Consider the following 20,358-nt stretch of genomic DNA (forward strand, 5'->3'; position numbering starts at 1 on the left):
ACACTTCTCTGTGTCAGTTTTCAAGAATATAAAAACTGCAGCATCAGCTTACCAAGGGTGTGGGCGGTGGCGAGGTGGGGAAATTTTTTCGAAAACCTTTGAGTGAATAAATATTAAAAGTGTTTGAGGCTTGTAAATAAAAGCAGGTAGAATGGAGGGGAGTTGTTCAGACCTTTACTTTTGCACGATTAAGTCCAAAATCAATAATCTGAGAAATCTGGACCAAGAGGCCATGATCTCTAACTTCTGAATCCAAGCCTAGCAAGATGTTAATGAAAGGGGGCAAAGCAAACACTTTATACATAAAGACAGAAATATGCAATTACATGTACACACAAACAGCCTTTACATGGCTGTTCCAATGCATTTAATTGTAAAGAATGGTGCTGTTTGGCTGCTCAAATATTTGAACATTTCATTCTAATGGTACTCTAGGTTATTCAGTAATGGAAATGCAAGGAACTCAACAAATCAGTACAGCAGTAATGCTATTGATTACATTTATTCTCAAATTCGCTGTACAGTGAAGTTTGCATACAATTGGGATACTTTCAATTTTGTACATGTGAGTTTTTAACACTTTGCTGAAGAAAAGTTTCCATAGCACAGTTTAAATGGCCAGTTTTTAAATCTGCTTTCAAATTGACTCTTAAGATATCTTCTAAAAATAAACGTAACAACTTAAATCACTCATAAGGGATGAAACATGCTTACACAGCCAATTCTCAATGAGTTACACTTCCTTGATATCAAATCAACTTATTAAAATAATCCCTTGTAAAACTGGCATCTTCGATTCTGGAATGACTTTAATAAGGGTTAAATTTTTAAACCAATCCACCAATTGCAGCTCTGATAACCATTAAATGAGTCATTTTTTTTTCATCTGTGACCTACAGGCTTTATGGAGTCCTTAACTTAAAAAAAAACACAAACTGGCTAACCATAAATATATCAACACAAAATCAAATATATAAATGCTACTGTGCAATCTTTGAATAGAAAAATAAATTAGTAAAATCAATCAATCAATGGAACATCTGGGATATTTTCAACCACAGTGATGTTAATAGAAATAAGGGTTTGTAGTAGTGCTATCTTTGCAAATATAACTGAATTATAATACATAAGCAGAATACATGTACAATATCCATTAAAGAAATTTGATTTCTACTGACACACTAAAAAGATAAGCTGCTAAAATGCCCTATCACCATGATACAAAAACAGGTACACTATTCAAAGTCACCCGTACAGGACAATTTGTTGCCTGGAAGCATTTTGAGTCTTGCTCGTTCCAAGCTTTCGTTTGGGTTTCACACAAATAGCCCTTTTGTGCAGTACCTTGGCAGCTACAGAAACAACCAAATCTGGAAGGCAAACTTAACTGAAACATGCATGTGGATCCAAATTTGGTCCAATGCTGCATGTTTCGTCATGGTGAGTATGGAATGTGACAAGCACTAAACTGGAAATTTTGGAAACATTTTGGCCATACTTCAGTTGCTTTATGCTGCAAGCTGTGTTTTTGCTACTGAACAAATGATAAAAAAAAAACTATGCCATCAGAGGTATACACACTAAAGAGCTATGATCTTGCTATCTCAGCTTTGGAGCTGGCTCATATTTTAGCATTAAGTCTTGGGATGTGATTTCCAAATTGTTCTGATACACATTTTTTGGGGAATGTGATCACTTGGCATCAAAGAAATAGGTCATGGGTATGCAACTCGAATTATTACTGGGAATGAATCAGGCCAATAGACTGATCTAGCAGGCCCTGCCCACCACTGCCCATGTGCTCTTGTCCAATGCCACACTAAACGTTCCACTTGCATGCATCATACATACACGCATCCATGCCAGAGTTCTCTGCACGCCTGTTGGACATGCATCATGTCTGCTATTGGTCAGAACACATAGGGGCAGGGCTTACTGGATCGGTCTGTAATAATGCAAGACACAAACACTGTGGAATGTGCCATTTCCGTCCCATATCCCAGAGGACCAAAAGCCACGTCACCAGGACACAGTGGTCCCACAAGGCTCGTTATTTTTTCACTCACCCAGTCGCAGAAACAAGCTCAGTGAGAACAACAAAAACCATTAAAAACAGAAGCCTCAAGATACCTACACGCACAAAAAGCATATCCGGTCTAACTCAGCAGGAAAACAGAGCAGTTTCTGACTACATTTTGCTGCAAAAATAAAATTACCAATGTAGCAAATACAATGTATGCCCTTAAAAACTATACAATATGACAACATCCATATTCAGATAAAGATCACATAAAAAAGACCCATTGATACAAATTACACATACGTGAGATTGCCACTGAGAGAAATAAGCATTTTTATACATACATGTGTGAATGTAAAAGTAGTTTTCTCTGTTATATCACAGAGGTTCACTGTTCACATTTAGATTTAACACAATTATAAAAAGCAAATAACAAGGATTTCAAAAATAAAAACAAACCCTGAACAAAAATTACATTAAAACTTGAGCCGTCTAATTATCTTGAGTCAAAATCTAAGAGTCTTCGGCTCTTTTGATAAAAACCAACCACTCCCCTCCCCCAAAACTGACATTTACACCTCCTTATCTTTTGTGGTAGAGCTAACAGGGATCTTTTTGGAAGTGGAGTCTGCACTAGTAAGCAGGAGGTCGTGGGTTCGAGTCCCACCCGAGCAAGCTTGTTAATTTTTTTGCAAGCTCTCAGATGATTACTGAGCATACAGTGTTTATCAATATATGTATAAACGTTGGGTAAGGGCAAAACCCGTTTTATTACCTGATTTTATCTGTTCAAATAAATATGGAAGCATCCAAATCGAATGCAGTATCACTTGTCTTCCGAGCTTAACCATAACAAGCTAAAAAGGGCCTTTTTTCTGTTCATGCCAAGACGGGAATTCTGAATGATTGTGTCATTTGGAAGAAACAGAGAAAATGAAGGGAACCCTCACCCTGTATTCGTAGAGGATAAACCCTTGCACAGGCCAAAAAATGCATGTAGCCAGCATTTGGTGGCCCAACTGCACAGAACTGCTTGATGCCAAGGCTGGCATTTGGCTAGTGTAAGGCTCGATATCAGGGAAATCCACGACAGCACTTTGCTACACTCAGTGGTGTTCTTATTTCAGCTGTGTTGGACTGCATTTAGTAAGATGCTGAGAGAACAGAAAGGACAGGAGTTACGGGCATGTGACCTCTATATACAAAATGGAGGAGATGTCACCAATGATTACTTGGGACAATGATGCAAAGCACACGTGCATGATGGACATATGCTTGAAAGTCATTTTATTGAAGGTCTCCTTGACTGGTTATCTTCCTTATGCCACTGATAATCTCGACCTCAAAATTCCTCTGAACCTCTTTTTTTAGAGAGCAGAAACCTTGTGTGGACTTAGTTTAGTCCACGTAAGGTTTTGCACAATCTGCATTATGAAGACCTTTTTTGTTCACGGGTCTACACTAGGTAAGTAAGGTTGGCACATGCAGTTTTTGCCATCACTAAATGTCAGCTGTTTTAAATATATGCCCCTGTGCCGCAGAACCATAAAAAGAATATGTTAAAAGTCTACACGCACAGAATCAGTCATTCCAAATACCGTCTCAGTAGAGGAAAAGTTGGAATCATTACCAAAAGTTCTTTTAAATTCTCTGCAACAAAAACCTGACAAGCAGCAGACAGTCACTAAATTGAGTTTGCAAAGATACAAAATGCATAAATTTGGCCAATACAACAATCTTTGTAAAAGCAGAAAATTTCTTTTAGTACAAAATACAAATGCACTTGCAAAAGTCTGTCCTCAGTAACTGACTCAGTTACCCAGTGCCTACCAACACTTGTAAACTTCAATTACAACATTAAGGCTGGTGCCTACTTGACACATGTGCACAGGAATGTGAATTGGTGATGTCAGATCAAATATTCATGCTTATGAAACTCTGGGCATTGAACACATTGCAACTCAAGCGATTTTGCTGCAAATGCCTTGTGAGGGAGGTCAACTTCATTTTGCTTTCACCTTTTATTCGAAATACAACTTTACAAATGGAACATGCCTTTTCAAACACTGATGGAACTGATAAGAATAGAAAAAAGTAATTGTTTCATAACTTGGGAAGAAATGTAAAACTGTACATAAACAGTATGTACTTAAATCTATATTATTAGTGAGATGTAAACAGAACCAAAACTACACATAAGACTAAAAATCTGGAATGGTAAGGAGGTAGGAATGATCTTCAATAACGAGGACCTAACAATAGGAATAAATGGGCTTACATAATGTTTCAACTGAGCAAAAACTTGGTTTTTTTTCTCTCTCATTAATACTCTCCAATATGGCTGTGCTTAATTTTTAGGCTGTGCTCTTCACTTAGAATGTATACAGATTAATCAAATTTAACATTTACTTCTTAATCTCCATGGTTCTTTTGTTCAATGTAATAACGCTTTAACGCAAGTTCCCTCAACAAATGAGGATCTCATTACAAATGTATTGAATATTTTTGGACGCTTTACTTGCAGTGTGCGTCCTTTTATACATGTTTACTTACATGTACATTTGTGTCAGTGTGAACACTTTGAAAACTAAAAAGGAAAAAAAAAATGAAACCCAAAATCAGGAATACTATACTTTGTAAAAATGAAAAGCCATTGGCTTATTTGTAGGTAAATACCATACCATGCATGAACAATTTCACATTTCTTTTGATTTCCATGTTGCTGTTCAGCATTTCTTCTACCTAGTACCTTTAATAGCTTAATGTTTAACCGCAGTCACTGAATTAGACAGAATACTTCAACTTGAATAGTCATGATTTACTAGACTATTTTGTTTTCAAATGGAAAGTTCAAAATCTGCCTTAGCTATAAGCAGTCTTATTTTTTCCAAGGATGACTCTTTTTTTGGGGGGGGGGAACATTTGACTATGTCTTGTGTTCAAAATGAATTCCCCTAAAGTCTGCTAAAGTCTGCAGACTCAAAAATCTGCAGTAAACAAGGCAACACTGAATCATGATTAAACTAACATCCAGTGTATTTTGGCATGAGAATCTAGAAGGTCTGAAGTAGAAAGGAAAATAGAATACATGGCAGATATTTTGAGGGGAAAAAGTTTTGAATACAAAGCTTTTGTTTTCCATGGATACTTCTATGCTAGCTCACCGAGTTCTAAAGATTTGCCATCCAGGAGAAAATCTACCTTGCTGAAGGAATACTACATTTGCTGAGCTGAAAAAAAAAACCCAAAGTGCTTCATTGAATGAGTTCTGAATACAGTTAATTTAGTCGTGTTGGAAAATTTCATAGGCTAAGAATTGAGCGCTTATTTTTCTGAACAACTGACAATGTCATATCTTCAAATGGCACTTTGTAGATTTTTGAAACTCTATATTTGACTATTTCTCGGTAAATTTGGGTCTTGCTATCACAAACTCTTCCAATACAGATTCTAGTTGCAGTAAATATCAGGCCTTGGTTTGACTGAGCACTGACATGCACAATGAATGGGACAGGCATTCTTTCAGTACAATTGTTCTGAAATAACTACATTTTGGCTTGGCCAAGCCATGTTTGAGTAAGTAAGAGTCAGCATTAATACTCAATTGCGAGTATTGAACAGTGTACACAAAAGACTTACATGTGTAACAGTGCGCTGAGAAGTGGGCGATTCAGTTTCAATGGTTAATGTGAAAAGGATATACATTTATGTGATCCTATAGGAGTTGCTGTGGCCAGATTTCATTGTTGGCATTAACTGGCTCTCAGGCATAATTTGGCTTGGATTTCTGAGCTTACAAGAAGTGACCCATTCCTCACCGTGTGACACTCAAGTTGTGCCCACACAGCACATATATACAAACTTGCTTGAAATGTTTTTTCCCTTTGAGAAAAGCTTTTTGTCAACACAAACCGAAAAGCCAAGACACTAAGTTTGCATAACTTTACACCTCCACTCACAGATATTCAATGACCCTGTAATTAAATGTCACCAACACCACCATACAATTTGCATAAATGTACAAAATGCCCTCAAAAGAACAATTTATTTTGGTTCCGTACGTCGATCACTCAATTTCGAGCCTGAGTTTAAGGAGTTTGTTCTTCATCTGTGTGCCGTGGAGCTTGCAGTAGATATTGCCGTCCACCAGCTGCAGGTTACCAATCATCAGCGTGCGGTGGCACTCGGTACACTTCTGACAGCCCTTGTGGAAGGTCTTACCCTCGGCCTTGGCCATCTCTGTCAGGTAAACTGGCTGCTGGCAGGCGATGCAGCGCTCAATTTTAGGCACGAAGCCACGCTTCTTGGGTGAGGGCTTGGCTGGGGACACCCTGGCTGGAGTGCTGGTGCTGGTTGGAGTTGATTTGTCACCAGTGGTTTGATCAACATTTTCCTGCAGTTCAAATTTGGGGAAATGCTTGCTTGCTGTGTTCAGTCTTAAAGTTGGCAAGACATGCAGGTGTATTTTTCAAAGAATGCACATAGGATATACCAAAGCTACAAAACACATCTCTTTGATGGGTATCACAATTGGGAGTAATACATAAAGCGATGTGTTGCACAGCATAAACGTGAGCACGTTTTTCAGAACAAATAACACACAAAAGAACATCAACAATTACCTTTGGTTAACCAATCAATTCCATCTATCTATCTAACACCCTGGCCTCTTTCAAAACATCACAACATACAGGTTATCAATGCAACATACCTTCATGGGTGTGGTGTTATTGTTAGGTGTGGTCTCGTTGCTAGACGTGGATGGGCTGGTGCTGTCCTTTTTGTCCGGACTGGAATTTTCGCATGATTGATTTGAAGGAGGATTCTGTACCAAAAAATTAATTTCATTAACAACAAAACAAATAAAAACCAAAACGTTTTCAATCAAGAGAAACAAAAATCACATATGGATTGAACATTCACAGACAACAAAACATAAATGATAATGACCATTATTACTGTTGACTATGAAATGCTGAGGCAAATACAGCAGGTATGTGTGAGAGAAATTACAGCTATGAAATTACTTGCTATGAGCTCAGCAAACAAAATCTGTCAAAGTGACCACTGGTAAGTAACTTTCACAGCAAGACAATCTGAATAAATACTGGACTTAAGCAAAAAGCATGTATACATGAAATGTGTATTGCTTCAGACTAGTCACCAGTTGCGTTTTCCCTATGGTGACTGAAGTTTGTCAAACTTTTATTACTGAGACCTTTTGAGTTGAGAAAGCCACATGGCTTGAGTGTGCAAATAATTGGCCTTTTTAGGGGGATCAGTTAGTAGTAGCACTTGAATTAACAGAAGTCTCAAAAAATGGAGAGCTCTGACCTCTCACCTACTTCCCCTCGTATTAGAGCCATGCTCACAACAATGTCTCAAATCCAATCAAATCACTCACACATACCTGCTATTTCCAGCAACCCTCTACGTGCAAAATAAAATCTGGTCATGAAAATTAACACTGACTGCCCCAGCAACAAAGCATGTTCCCATGCATTTTCTCTCAAGCTTAATAGAATGACGATGAAAATAGATATTATCATGCTTGACGTGCAGTGAACCCTAATAACTAATCATGGGGCCTGAAGTTTCCTTAGATTAATCGGATGGCTCCCCTTTATTGCTACCAAAGTGAATAAACCCAGTGAAGCAAGTATGCAAATTTTCACAAAGGAAATGTTATTACAAATGATTTCAACTGAAATTGTTACGTACAGAGAAATGCGACAGTCTAAATGTACATGGATCAAATGAAAGATGACAGAAGAGCTTCTTTTTGACTGTTTTGTTGCACCTTCACCCTGTTAGTGTCAACAGAGAAACTGACCAAGAACAGTAATTTAAATACTCCTGAATTTGATTTCTTGCACAAAAGGTTGACAGCAACCAACTGACCAAGAACAGTAATCTAAATACTCCTGAATTTGATTTCTTGCACAAAAGGTTGACAGCAACCAACTGACCAAGAACAGTAATTTAAATACTCCTGAATTTGATTTCTTGCACAAAAAGTTGACAGCAACCAACTGACCAAGAACAGTAATTTAAATACTCCTGAATTTGATTTCTTGCACAAAAACTTGACAGCAACCAACTTAGAATGTGTGCTTATACTGATTTATATCAATATTGGTGTGGTGTTATGGACAGGATGCCTGACAATTCCAAATCAACTATTAAGAACATGTCTGGAAAATAGTCAAACATGGTTTTTCCTTGGAATACCCTGATCAAAGAGAGAGTGTTCAAACCAACTGTTTGCAGTTTATACCAATGCATTTCTTTTGGGGGGTCCCATACACAGAACTTGGTGGAACTTCCAATTTTATACATTTCATGTAGTGCTCCTAATTTATGCATGTACTTGGATTGTTGGATTTTGGAATTGTTGAATTTGTTGGATGTCCAATGTAATTTTTATAACGTGAATGAGTTCACTGGATTGGTGCCAAATCGTTCAATGGTTACACACAGCTGAAGACAATGAATTGTTAGGTTCTGACTGAGCAAGATGTCAACATAAACATGGACTTGTGTAGCGAGTATCTAAATGTCATAAGGTGCATGACATACAATGAAAGTAGGGAGCAGGAAAGGAAAGAATAAAAAAGAAAGAAATGTGACAATGAAATGAAGTAGCAGAACATGAAAAACAAAACAAAAACACAGAAAAACCAAATCACAGACGACAAACCCATGGAATCTGCTGATAAAAATTCAAACACAAAGCTGACAAGGTAACGAATGCAAAGCTTCAGTAACACGTGGGGTTGGGCATCTGTAGTAGAGCCAAATAAACTAGACAAGAACTGCTTTGATGACAGCTACTGGTGCTTTGGTGCTAGAGTGTTGGTCATAAACTGCTGTAAGTTGTGGTAACATGTACATGTACTTGTGACCTGTACATGCAGACAAAATGAGTAAATTCCAAGTTGTCCACGTTTCATACATTTTCCAGTTCTACAACAGCACTTGTGAGAAAAGACAGTTTTGTGCCAGACTGGCTGACCAACAATCCGTCCCTTGTGATGACAGACAAGTGTTTATGACAACACAAGATCTGACCAATTCAAAAGAACTGAAACCCTGAGGGTGAGGCATTTGTGACAATTTTGAGTTAGAAATGGACAGTGCAAATGATAACATCAACGATAAACAAGTGACAACAACACTGAAAAAACAGAGACAAGAGAATGCAACAGCCATAGTTGATAAGAATAGTGGGAACACACAGGGAACATCTTAAGTTGTTGGAGATGAGAAGTTTATCTCTTTCAGATTCAAAAGGGGAATACAGCAGGGCTAACACAACTCAGAAATTTTGAAAAAGTATAGCAAGTTGAAACAGGTATGTCTGTGACCGGGTGTAGCTCCCTAGCACGTGTGAAGAAAGACTTTATCAAAGAAAAAGAATGGTTCCTCTAGATGTCATTGTTGTAAGCACATTTGAAAAACTCCTTATCCAGAAAAGTCCCCAGCCATTTTGGTTATCCTTCAGGCAGCTTAAGAATCCAATCAGAAAGATGCTTTTAGTCATTTATCTGTGATAGTGATGACAAATATTTCCCGTCCACAGGTTCGGAGTATTTCATACTTTTCGATTTTCTGATCAAGCGTTTGACAAAACAACAGTCTATGATATTCTGTGTACTTCTTTGCACCACAGGTCAAAGGTCACATTATCATAAATTACTTAAGGCTTTCCAAATAGAAATCTACCACAATGCAACATGCTATACCAAACTGCATCCTAAAATCATCTCATGAGTTTGAAAGATTTGGAATCACTGCCTAACGTGTTGCATGGTTTTCTTTCCATAACTTCATGCACCACCAAGAAATTGCAAGTCTAGCTAAGCATTACAAATCTGATAACACTTTGCAAAATTGGACAAGATTCTCCACAAAATGTTAACCTGTTATTTGTTTGCCGGTGGAGGCATCACAGACACAAAGCCAGTCTGGTCTACCAACCAAACAGAGTAAGCTACATGTATAAGCTCAAATAGCTTGCAATCCAAAGGGGTAGAATATGCCGTTCGATATGACTCCCTCCCCAACAAAAATCTGATATGCACATTGCACTTGAAAAATCTTATCTTTGAAGGTTTCTCTAACCGGTGCATGCAAGAGAAAGATAATTTATCATTCATTAACTTTAACCCTAACCCCCTAGGGTGTATGTAAAATCGTATCGAAATTGGAGGATTTGGGAGTGTTAGGGTTAATCAAAAGGAAAATTTGAAAAAAACACCAATTCAGCCAGAAATTCTGTTTGCACAGGCAGTTCTGCCTACCTTGCGGTCTGGCAATATTGCCCACTGCTCACCCACTATGGCATGTTGATTCTCTCTGTCTCAGTAAAACAAAAACTACCATCTGTCTCACGTATGTGAGGTACCTCATTTTTAACAATTTTCCAAACACAAGTAATTGCCAAAAATTGAAAAAAAAAAGATTCTATCCTTCAACCATGTCTGAGACAGATACCAGTCTATGTCTGTGTACACATGTAGTTGAACAGGCTGGGCATGTGTTTTCTGAAACCCACAGAGGTTCAAAGCAAAGGCTGTCCATTATGTGTACAAAACTGGTAAGCACATCTGGGTCCTCAACATTGTGTCCAATTTTCAGAGAAGCAATGCAGTATAACGTGCAAAGGTACGAAATTTGTTGGTAGATTTAATGGATTTGAGAGGGTTTGGGTATACACATGCCTCCTGCCTAGCCCAACTCACACACACCAGAGACACAGAGAGATTCCAGAGCAAAAGTTTTGCCAATACCTCCATCCTCTTCTCTCCCTACAACCTCTACCTCGTTTGATTTCTCCCCCTGGCTACTGTCTACTACAGGAGACCCATTTTGGCTGTCGTCTGCTGGCTTGCTGGGAGAAGGCTCTGATTTGTTCTTATCAGCTACTTGAATGATGTCCTGAACAATTTCCAAGAAACAACATTTAAAGACAATTCAACAATAAAAACAAAGCTAAAATGTTTATGAATGATAAAATCCTATATTACGTGCCTTGGGATCTACCACCCTCCCTTGGATTTGTTCTTTGATCTTTTCCTCTCATCTTATTGACCTTTGTACATCCTTTCCCTTTGTTCTCTGCCCCTTTGTCCAGCCACCAGTTTTCTCTATATAAAAGTGAAATTTTTGAGTCAGAGAGATGTCAACTTTACTACAGCTGATTGTCTGGTTCTGCAATTTAGCCAGTTCTGCTATTCAGAAAAAACAGGCTTCATTTTCAGAAAGACAAAATTGCTGGGGACTCAATTCATACTTCTCTGAAATATTTTACTTGAAGATCTTGCAGAAAAACAATTTTTGTTTACAGATCCGCTGCAGTAAATTTTGAAGATCGGCAACAATCATTTTTGGTTAATCGTGGTTCCCAACAGCAGTGTGTGTACCTTCTGTGCAATGTTGCATTTGTTGCTCCATTAAAAGATCATCGCGGTAATTTTTTTCAAATCAAATCTGTTCTGCTACCGGAAATTATCAGCTATCCCACCATGAAATATGAGTTCTGTACATTTCAAATGTATATATTTTGGATACCAAGTGACAGCAAGATTTTTTGCCAGTTCTGCAAATGAGTTTTAGATTACATTACAATGCACTCTTTCAGCGAGCATGTAGCGTACATCCTTCTGTGTCGGAAAAACAAGACCTACATTGTACCATTTAGATGGCATGGTTTGCAGAACCAGCAAATGTTTGCGGCACCGGGAAACTGCTGACCAACATAAAAAGCTCACTGCCATTCATCTTTCAAATGACTGCCCAAAATTGTTAAGACTCATATGTAGCTGGATAATTCCCAGATATTTCTGGATGAAAACCTTTCCATGAAACAGGGGTATGGGTGTGAGTGGCCACTTAAACTTAAAGCTGAAAACAGCTGGCAAATGCTGACATGTAAACAGTTCCCATGCTTTTGTACAGACCAGGTGTACAAGAACACTGAAATTCCGGGTCAACATTTAAAACAAAAAAAAGCTAAAGTGATCTAAAAAGCTGAATTTTCACACCCCTGATGAAAGTAATTTTTTGAGGTGCCAGGGGACCTTGGACTCTTTCTGTTTGCAGAACTGATCAATCAACTGTATTGGTTGCTTTGCCCTGCACTGACTTGTATCTATAAACACTATATTCTCAGTGTTGTCTGAAGGCTTGTCCGGAGGGTGAAAAACTAACTACGATGGGTGCAGATGTCTTATCACGCTTACACCAAGCTTACTGGGGTTAGCTGGCCAGTTTGATTCAGACGAGTTTGATTACCACGTCAAAAGGTGTAAGTAAGATCTACTTCAGGAATGTAGTTGACCTACTCACCTGTTTTTCTGATGGTACTGGTTGGTTGGCCTCTTTTTGCTTGTTGGAGTCTTCTTTGCTGCTGGTGCTAGTGGTGCGTGTTTTCCAGGGTTTGGGGGCCACTGTAACATTACTCTTTCCTTGGAACTTGGACATGCGTTCTTTGAAGCTTAGTGGTTTAGCATCTGGTGACTCACCACCCTGGGAGTCTGGTGTCTCCTGGGTGTTCACAGGGGCTTTTCTTGGTTTGGGAGGGGACACAGGCTTCTTATGGCTTGGCTTCTTAGGCTCAGGGTCTTGTTGCATTGAGTTGACGGCCTTCTCTTCAGGCTTGGCTACGGCTGGGGCTCCCTCTTCGAAGGAAGGCTGCTTACTGCCAGCAAGGGACCAGCGCTTCATGGCCCGGGGAGCGCTGCTGCTGTCGCTCACGGCTGGTTTGGCCGGAGTGACCGCGGTGGGTTCAAACAAGGCCATGTTAGCCCGGACGTTACCACGTCTGGGTGCCGCTGGCTTCTCTGCTCTGACCTTCACTGTAGTGCTGGGCTTCTCTGACAATTCGCTCTCTGAGGGTTTCTGCTGTGTTGGTGGAGGCACAGTTTCCTCTTTGTCAGTTTTGGATGCGATAACCTTTTCCTCTGTCTTGGACTCTGTCGGCGAAGACAACTCATGCATTGGAAGTGGCATGGCTGGAGCAGGCTGTTCATCTTTCTCATCCTGGTTCTTCTCTGAAGGGAACAGTTCTTTTGCCACAGATTCTTGCTTTGGAGAACTAATCTCATTAGGGGAACCAATGTCGTTTGGGGAACCAATCTCCTTTGGGGATAATATCTCCTTTGGAGTCACTGTCTCCTTTGGAATAGATGCTCCTACATTCTCAGTCAATACTTCCTCCACTGGTGTAGACACTTCCTCCTTTGAAGCTGATACCACTTCAGGGAATATTTCCTTCACTGGCACAGTCTCAGCCTTGGATGCAGCTTCAGCTTTAGGCGATGCTACCTCCTTGGGGGATCCGACTGACACTGGCATTGGTTCCTCCGTTGTCGGCGACTTTGACCTAATTGGAGAGGCGACTGCCTTGGGGGAAGTTGCCTGTTTGGGTGATGGCATCTCTTTGGGGGACACTGGCTCTTTTGGAGATGATACTTCTTTTGGGGAGGACACTCCAACAGGAGATGTTACATCCTTTGGAGGTTCTGGCTCCTTGACTGGTGACACCAGCTCCTTCTTTGTGTCTTCATCCTTCTCCCTCTGTTTTGCTTCATCCTTCTTGGCATAGATGAACTTGTGCATTGGTTCTTTGCTGTCCTTCCTGGTGACAGGTTTGGCCTTCAATGTAACCGGTGAGATGGGCGACAAGGGAGATGTGGGAGATTTCTTGCCTTTTAAGGCTTCTGCGAGTCAACAAAAATGTAGTATAAATTACACAATTCTAGTATTGAGAACATTCCAAACATTTAACGGGCAGAGAAAAGTGACTCTGAACAGTGAGATGAAGTGAACCAATGTCACTGTTGGGGAAATTGGACAGATTAGGATGGACTAGATGGTTCAATGATAAAACTGAATTAATGTATTGTAAGTGGCAATGGAGCAATATAGGAAGTCTACACATTTTTGCCTCGTGGAACTCCAATGAAACTACAATGAGAGTTAAGCAAGGATGACAAAATGAACAACATTCAGTGTATAGGTCTACACAAAGTTCAAAACGAATGAAAATGTGCCTTTGGGTAGAACACCAGCACAACCAAGTGAGAGTCTGAAACACAACTTTGGTGAAATTTGACCTCGTGACATCCGTCTTAAAGTGGAAGTCTTTACCACTGGATGATTCAGTCAACACCTCCAAACTGACTGGTTCTCATCCTGTATTACGAGCTGATAACACTGCATGAGGGCAGAAAATCGTTCATGGGACACTCACGGCATGGGACTTTGGGACACTCAAGGCAGCAGACATACGGGTCACTGTTCACAGTGTTATGCATGCTCAAAACTATGCACGCATGCTCAGAACTGGTAAACAGGACTGGTTCGTTTGTTGCCATCAAGCATCTCAAAGTCTTCCATTCATATTCAACTCGACAGGCACGTATGTGTTTTTGTTTTTCCTGGAAAGCTTTCACATATAAAACAGTATTAAAGCACCAGGGTTACACACCATCAGTCAAGTCATCTTATGCCACTTTGGTAGATATGTACTGGTATTGCTGATTATTTTCAAGCAAGCTTCAATCCATCATGGCCACTGCATGTACAACAACATTACTGAGATGTTGACCGGTGCAGGATGGTCTGCGCTGCACTACAGAGGCTTTGTATAGCAGCCATCTTGGAGGAACATGATTTTTTCTATTGGAATGAATACGATTAGGCATGGCTTGTCTAATGCAAGAAATATCGGAGATACCATTAATGTGGTGGCACTAACACTCAAGCGCCCGTTCTTCGACTTTGATGCCTGTGTGTTTTTGCCAAGTCACGACACCTTATTGGTCGATAAGGCATTGAATGCATGCATCCACCTCTATGCAGGCATGGTGCTGTCACAGTAACAGCTTCTAATTTGGGTGGGCATATTAGCATGTAACACACATCTGGGCTTCATTATTCCCAATTTGTAAATTTGTATACGGATTTGTCCTTTGCCGACAATGTTTCTTATGCATCTGTGACTTTGTGAGAAGAAAATTCACAGGCTTGATCCCACGACCCCATGCTCACTAATGCAGACACGACTGACAAATCAGATGACAGACACGCCAAATATTCAAACTTTCTCCCGCAAAAGGAACAAATCTGTCAATGGTCTTGAGTGATAAAATCTTTTTGTGGCAGTTATAGAGTCTGTTGGCATGGTGATCACAAATAACAATTGAGTGGTACATCATCACGAGCACATGGTGCATCCAGTTTGCTTGATGGTAAATCCACTATTCCACTCTCTCTACATAGAAAACATGCATACTGTATCTGTGTTTCATGCAACCTGAGAACTCAAGATCCATGGCATGAGACATTGGAAGCAGTTTCAGGCTTTCCACTTCAGGTTAAAGTATGAACTAAAAGTTTGTTTTTCTAGACACAAGCTTGTCTACATGGAGCATGTGGTGCATATGCAGACACTTTTAAAGGCGGGACAGATGAAAGCAACAGATGTAGTCTGGTGCCTCGACTCAATTGAAAAAAAAAAGAGCCTGAAAGTTCACATTAATCATATTTTTGCATATTTTGTTGAACACAAAACAGAAAATTTAGATTGGAATTTCCACAAGAGTATAAGTAGTAACAGATTTTCTATTCCCCACTTATTTCTCAAAGAAATGAAAGCAAAGTGAAGTGCAACAAATAGAATTTTCTGTGGTAGTAAGCAAAGCGAGTTGGACCCTGAAATGGTTGTGATTCAGAATGATCTAAAACTATGAGGCATGCAACTGCAGTAGAACGACAGTGCAGGTACCTGACTTGTCAAACATATTCACACCATGCATAGTCACAGCACGAGACTCAACATGCAGTGCAGTGTTAGCATCAACACCACTGTCTCTAAGGCTGCTTGACCGCTGTTTCGGCGTCTCAACCGGCACGGCAGCAAGTGGGCCAGCCGGGCCAGTTAGTGCTGGGTCAGTCTCTTTCACAGCCACTTTTTCAGCCCCCGGATCACTGTCATGACTGGTTAGTAGGTGTTTTGTGTCAGTGGGCCTTGTGGTTTGGGGTGGAACGACAGGTTGGAAAGAGACCGGCCGTTGGCCAGTGGAGACTGATCTGTGTTTCTTAATGCGTGGTGGGGGAGTGGGATCACAAGTCATTTGATATCTGTTACGCTGTAGAGGGCTTGCATCTTCTTTGGAGTCAAAGGTCACCAGGTCATGCTTGACATCAGTGTTACCCACACTTTTTGCGTGGCTACTGGTTGATTTAAGACGGACTCCAAAGTCAATCGTTTCTTCTTGTATTTTATGATCATGTTTCTGTGATCTAGGTGGTATTCTGGGGGGCGTATCAACATGTTTCAGTTGGACGCCACTAAAACTCAGCTTTCCATCATCAGGTTTTGCATCAGGTTTGTTTCGCTTTGGTGAAGCCAGATTCTCATATGGGAGTCTTTCCTTTTTTTTATTTGAGGCTAGCAGATCTCCACCCAAGTTTAAAGGTATGTCCGGCTGGGAGAGAGGTCGGGGAGAACGAACTCCACCCAGGGTTTGCGATCGCCGTTTTGCCATGCTCACATACCCCGGTTCATCTTTTGTTTCTTCCAGTGCCTGGCCAGTTTTCTGCTGATTATGGGGCCTGGGTAAAGGTTTGGGCTTGGCCAAGTCCATGACTTGGGAAAAGTCAACAGTAGAGGGAATGTTGGGAAGTGTTAGTTCATATGAACTCGGGCGTGATCCCAAAGTCTTGGACCGACCTGTCCGCTTGATGACTGTGCTAAGTTCTGACATGAAGGGGTTCCCTGGTCTTCTTGACAAGGCAGTCATGCCTGTGGTCCCTTCTTTTTTTTCTGGACTCCCTGAGTCTTTTCCCCAACTAGCAAGGTCCCTACTGGAGTCAGATTGGGAGGTCACAGGGTCATGGCCCCCTTCCGGCAACAGCCTAAGCTTTTCTTTCCCATCGTCAGGTTTGACTGCTGGAATTTCCTTACAATTGGGGATTGCATTTAAGGAGTGGGGCGTGGCCGGAGCATGTGGTAATATTGGGACAGTGTCGGGCTGTGCAGGGGTTAGCATGTCACTGGTAAATGGGCTCTCTGTTAGAAATGAAACAAAGACAAGTGACAAATGAGCAAAACCTAGAAAAAAGCAATAAACATAAATTGACAACATTTTCTTTAAAATGCTGTGCTTGAAGGAACTCCAGTGCTGCAGAAAAACAAAAATGTAGCTGGCAGTATTCTGCATACCGGTAGCATCTTAACTTTTACTCGCTCTGTTTTAACTTGTTACATGCCATCAGTACCCCAAAGCTTTTAATAGAAAAATGTTGTGAAAGTCACGCAGGTATGCATTACTTAAGTCAAAAAAATGCTGTGAAAAGCTCTACCTTTCTGAATGCTCATTTCAAAACAAACAAAAAAACCCACCAAACCAGCACCTCAAAAATCAAATTAACAATTACGAAAAATTAAAGCAATAGAAAAAAACACAGAGAAATCATAAAGTAAGTTAGTAAGAAAGCCACACAATTTTTCATATTTAGAGAACATTCAACACTTGTAAGAATTAGTTTGATAGCGAAGTAATATAAATAACAAAATACTCATTGAATAAAGGGGTTTTGGAGAGAGGGAAGACAAATCTGGGAAAAAAAAGGTTTGGAAACAAGCTACTGTGGTTTGGTGGGGGTGGGGCTTGGGTGGGGTTTAGGGGGAAGGTGCTTACCAAGGCACAGAGTTTATTGTGAACTGAATGGTTTGGGAGAGTTTGGCATTCTCTTTGAGCTTGGGATCAAGGCACTGCACAATGCAATTGCAGAGCACAAAGTTTGGAACTGACAACATACAATTGCTTTGGTAATTTGTGCGAAGCCTGAAATGAGTAGTATGGTGTACAAGTAAACCAAAATATGGCAAATCAAGTTTGTCTGAAAAATCAAAGCTCAAACTAAAGTGACTTTTATTACAAAAACAGAGAAAATAAAATGGCTTTACCACTGGTGTCATGCATCTTTTTTGCACCATGCATCACAGGATTGGTTGGAAGCCAAAAAGTGTTTATTTGGGTTACCTGTCTCATCAAAGCTTTTCGTCAGTTCGAGGCTCTTGGGCTCATTGTCACTGCCGTTGTGCTCCGGGGAGAGAATGCCCTCACTGGGCGCCTCACCGAGGGACTTGGAACGAGGCGGGGCAGTTCGCAGCCCGCCCCGGAGAGCCTGACCTGGCGCAATAGGTGGCAGCACCATAGGGCCCAGGGAGGGGGGACGAGGCAGTTTGACAGGTGGGGGCTGCTTGGTAGGCGGGATGGCATTGAAAGGGGGGGTAGTGGAGGACTTGACCTCAGTTGCCTTGGTCACGGAGGCCCGCTTAGAAGGAATGGGTGTGGTGGGTAGGGGTGGTGGGGAGGCAGAGGGCTTAGGATAGGGGCATGTGGTTACAGGGGTGGATTTGGGCCTCTTAGGGGTTGGTTCCGATTGAAGCAACTCACTGGGTGTCTCTGTAGGCTTGGGGGGGACTTCATGAGTAGTGACTGGCCGTTTGGAAGGTCTCTGCAAAAACACAATCAGAGTTTGGCTCAATATTAAACTGGCATGACCAATGCATTTTCAATTTTCTTTCTTCTTCAAGTACATGTACATGTATTCCTTTTTATTGCTTACAAAATGCATGTTCTTGCTCAAGTTTTTCAAGGTGAACTTGGGAACAGGAAGTTGAAAATAATAAGAAAAAAGTTGACCCAAGGAAGTATCGCATGTCTTGTTTGTATTACTCATCCAACGTTCTGCCGCCTTTTTCCCCATACGGAAACTTCGAACCAGCAATGAGTAACAGAGGGATTTGTACCGTGAAATACAATCTCTCAACATTCCAAGGAAGAGGGGTCTTTCCCATAAATAAGCTGTTTGTGACATCATCATACTGCAACTATACACAGATTGTAAGGCTGGTACCATACTTTTGTCTGACTATTGAGATGTTAATTTCTTTGGAGATTTCACTCGTTTGTTATTCATTCGGTTGATTCTGTGATCTTTAACCCTAACCCTACATAATACTACAAATTACTACTTGTAGTAAAATGTAGTATTGAGCGCTGTCGCTTGTAAGAGGATGTAACTTTATTGTTCTCTGAAGCCATAAAATACAATGTACCATGCAGTGCTGTGGCACTATGAATACATGGCTTTATTGTTTTCTGTCCGAGTAACAATGGAAGTAACCTAGCCAGAAGTTGTAATTTGTAGCGCTAGGTTCTTCAGGCTCAGACTATTACCTAGTATTTTGTAGTACTGAGTAATGTAAGCCAAACAATATGCTTGGAAGTTAGGGTTAAAGCAAATCTTATTTGTAATCAAAACAGCAATAAAAAATTGCGACATTTTACAATGTAACTACGAATGTATGAATGCATCAAGCACGCATCTAAGGCAAGAAAGACGTGGAATCATTAGCACTTCAATACAGTAGGGCCTTCCTCGGAATGGTACCACAATGGTTACAGTCTGGGATGCAGTAACTTTTTTTGTGACATCATACGCAACCTGATATTGCGGTCATGACACAATGCAGAATGCACACAGAAACATGTCTTGTGACCCTAAATAATGGCAGCTGCTTGGCGTTTTGAAGAATCCCTTTCGTGTACGTATTACACATGTACACTGTTGCCATTGTGGTACAATACCAGTAAATAATGAAACTATCTTCCATCCCACTCTATTTGTCAGTGAAGAAGCTGAGAAAATTAAAGAATAGAATAGCAATCTAGAGCTGGGGTACGATAAAAGATTGCTACGGACATGGGATTAAATGACATAACATGACTCTTAAAAAGTTTATCTGCAAGTTTCTGCCATGCAGATTACCAAGATTACAGCCAGCCGATTACATGATAAATAATATAATACGATTGGCAAATACTGGCCATGTTTGCTATTAATTTGTGATAGGAGACACTCATTTCTGAAGCCCTGCGGTATTCTGATCAAAGTCAGGAATTCCATTCATTTGGTTCCTAAGTCGTTGTCCTAGATTGGCATTATGTAACGTAGTGCCACACCACGTTTTGCTTACGAGCCTTAGCCCTACCTGCATGTAAGCAGTGGAGAGCATCTCTCATACGCAAGCTCTATTCCTGCTGTTCTCAACATTCAGCAGGCAAAACTCAACATGTGAATACAGAAAGCAAGGGGGCAAGTCCAACTGATGACAACAGTTAACCACAGTTCAACTAACAGTGGAACGAAGGGTGGTTGGCTTTAGGCTGGTCCAGTGGACCAATTGGACACTGGCCCATGGGCACTATTGCACTGCATGTTATCAGCAGCCTTTTTCGTAGTTCAGTACAATTTTA

At 40.6% G+C, this 20,358-nt stretch overlaps 1 protein-coding gene across 5 annotated transcripts in view; it reads right to left on the reverse strand.

Moving 5' to 3' along the window:
- Nucleotides 1–471: 471 nt before the first annotated feature.
- The window catches only part of LOC110977160 (uncharacterized), a 48,548-nt gene continuing 28,661 nt past the window's right edge, over nt 472–20,358 (reverse strand). For 2 of the 5 annotated variants that reach the window (XM_087132825.1, XM_087132826.1), the window contains 6 exons: nt 18,493–18,553; nt 15,813–17,099; nt 12,371–13,743; nt 10,844–10,960; nt 6,732–6,845; nt 472–6,413 (listed from right to left, as the gene is read on the reverse strand). In XM_087132825.1, the coding sequence (XP_086988951.1) occupies nt 6,087–6,413; nt 6,732–6,845; nt 10,844–10,960; nt 12,371–13,743; nt 15,813–17,099; nt 18,493–18,553 (3,279 nt within the window). In that variant the 3' untranslated portion in view covers nt 472–6,086. Of the gene's footprint in view, nt 6,414–6,731; nt 6,846–10,812; nt 10,961–12,370; nt 13,744–15,812; nt 17,100–18,075; nt 18,554–20,358 lie in introns of all 5 variants that reach the window. The other 3 variants (XM_087132827.1, XM_087132828.1, XM_087132829.1) reach the window with 3 other exon arrangements.

The sequence above is a fragment of the Acanthaster planci genome, linkage group LG02 (genome assembly GCF_054643075.1).
Source record: "Acanthaster planci isolate LZ-2023a linkage group LG02, COTS_SCS, whole genome shotgun sequence".
NCBI lineage: Eukaryota > Metazoa > Echinodermata > Asteroidea > Valvatida > Acanthasteridae > Acanthaster > Acanthaster planci.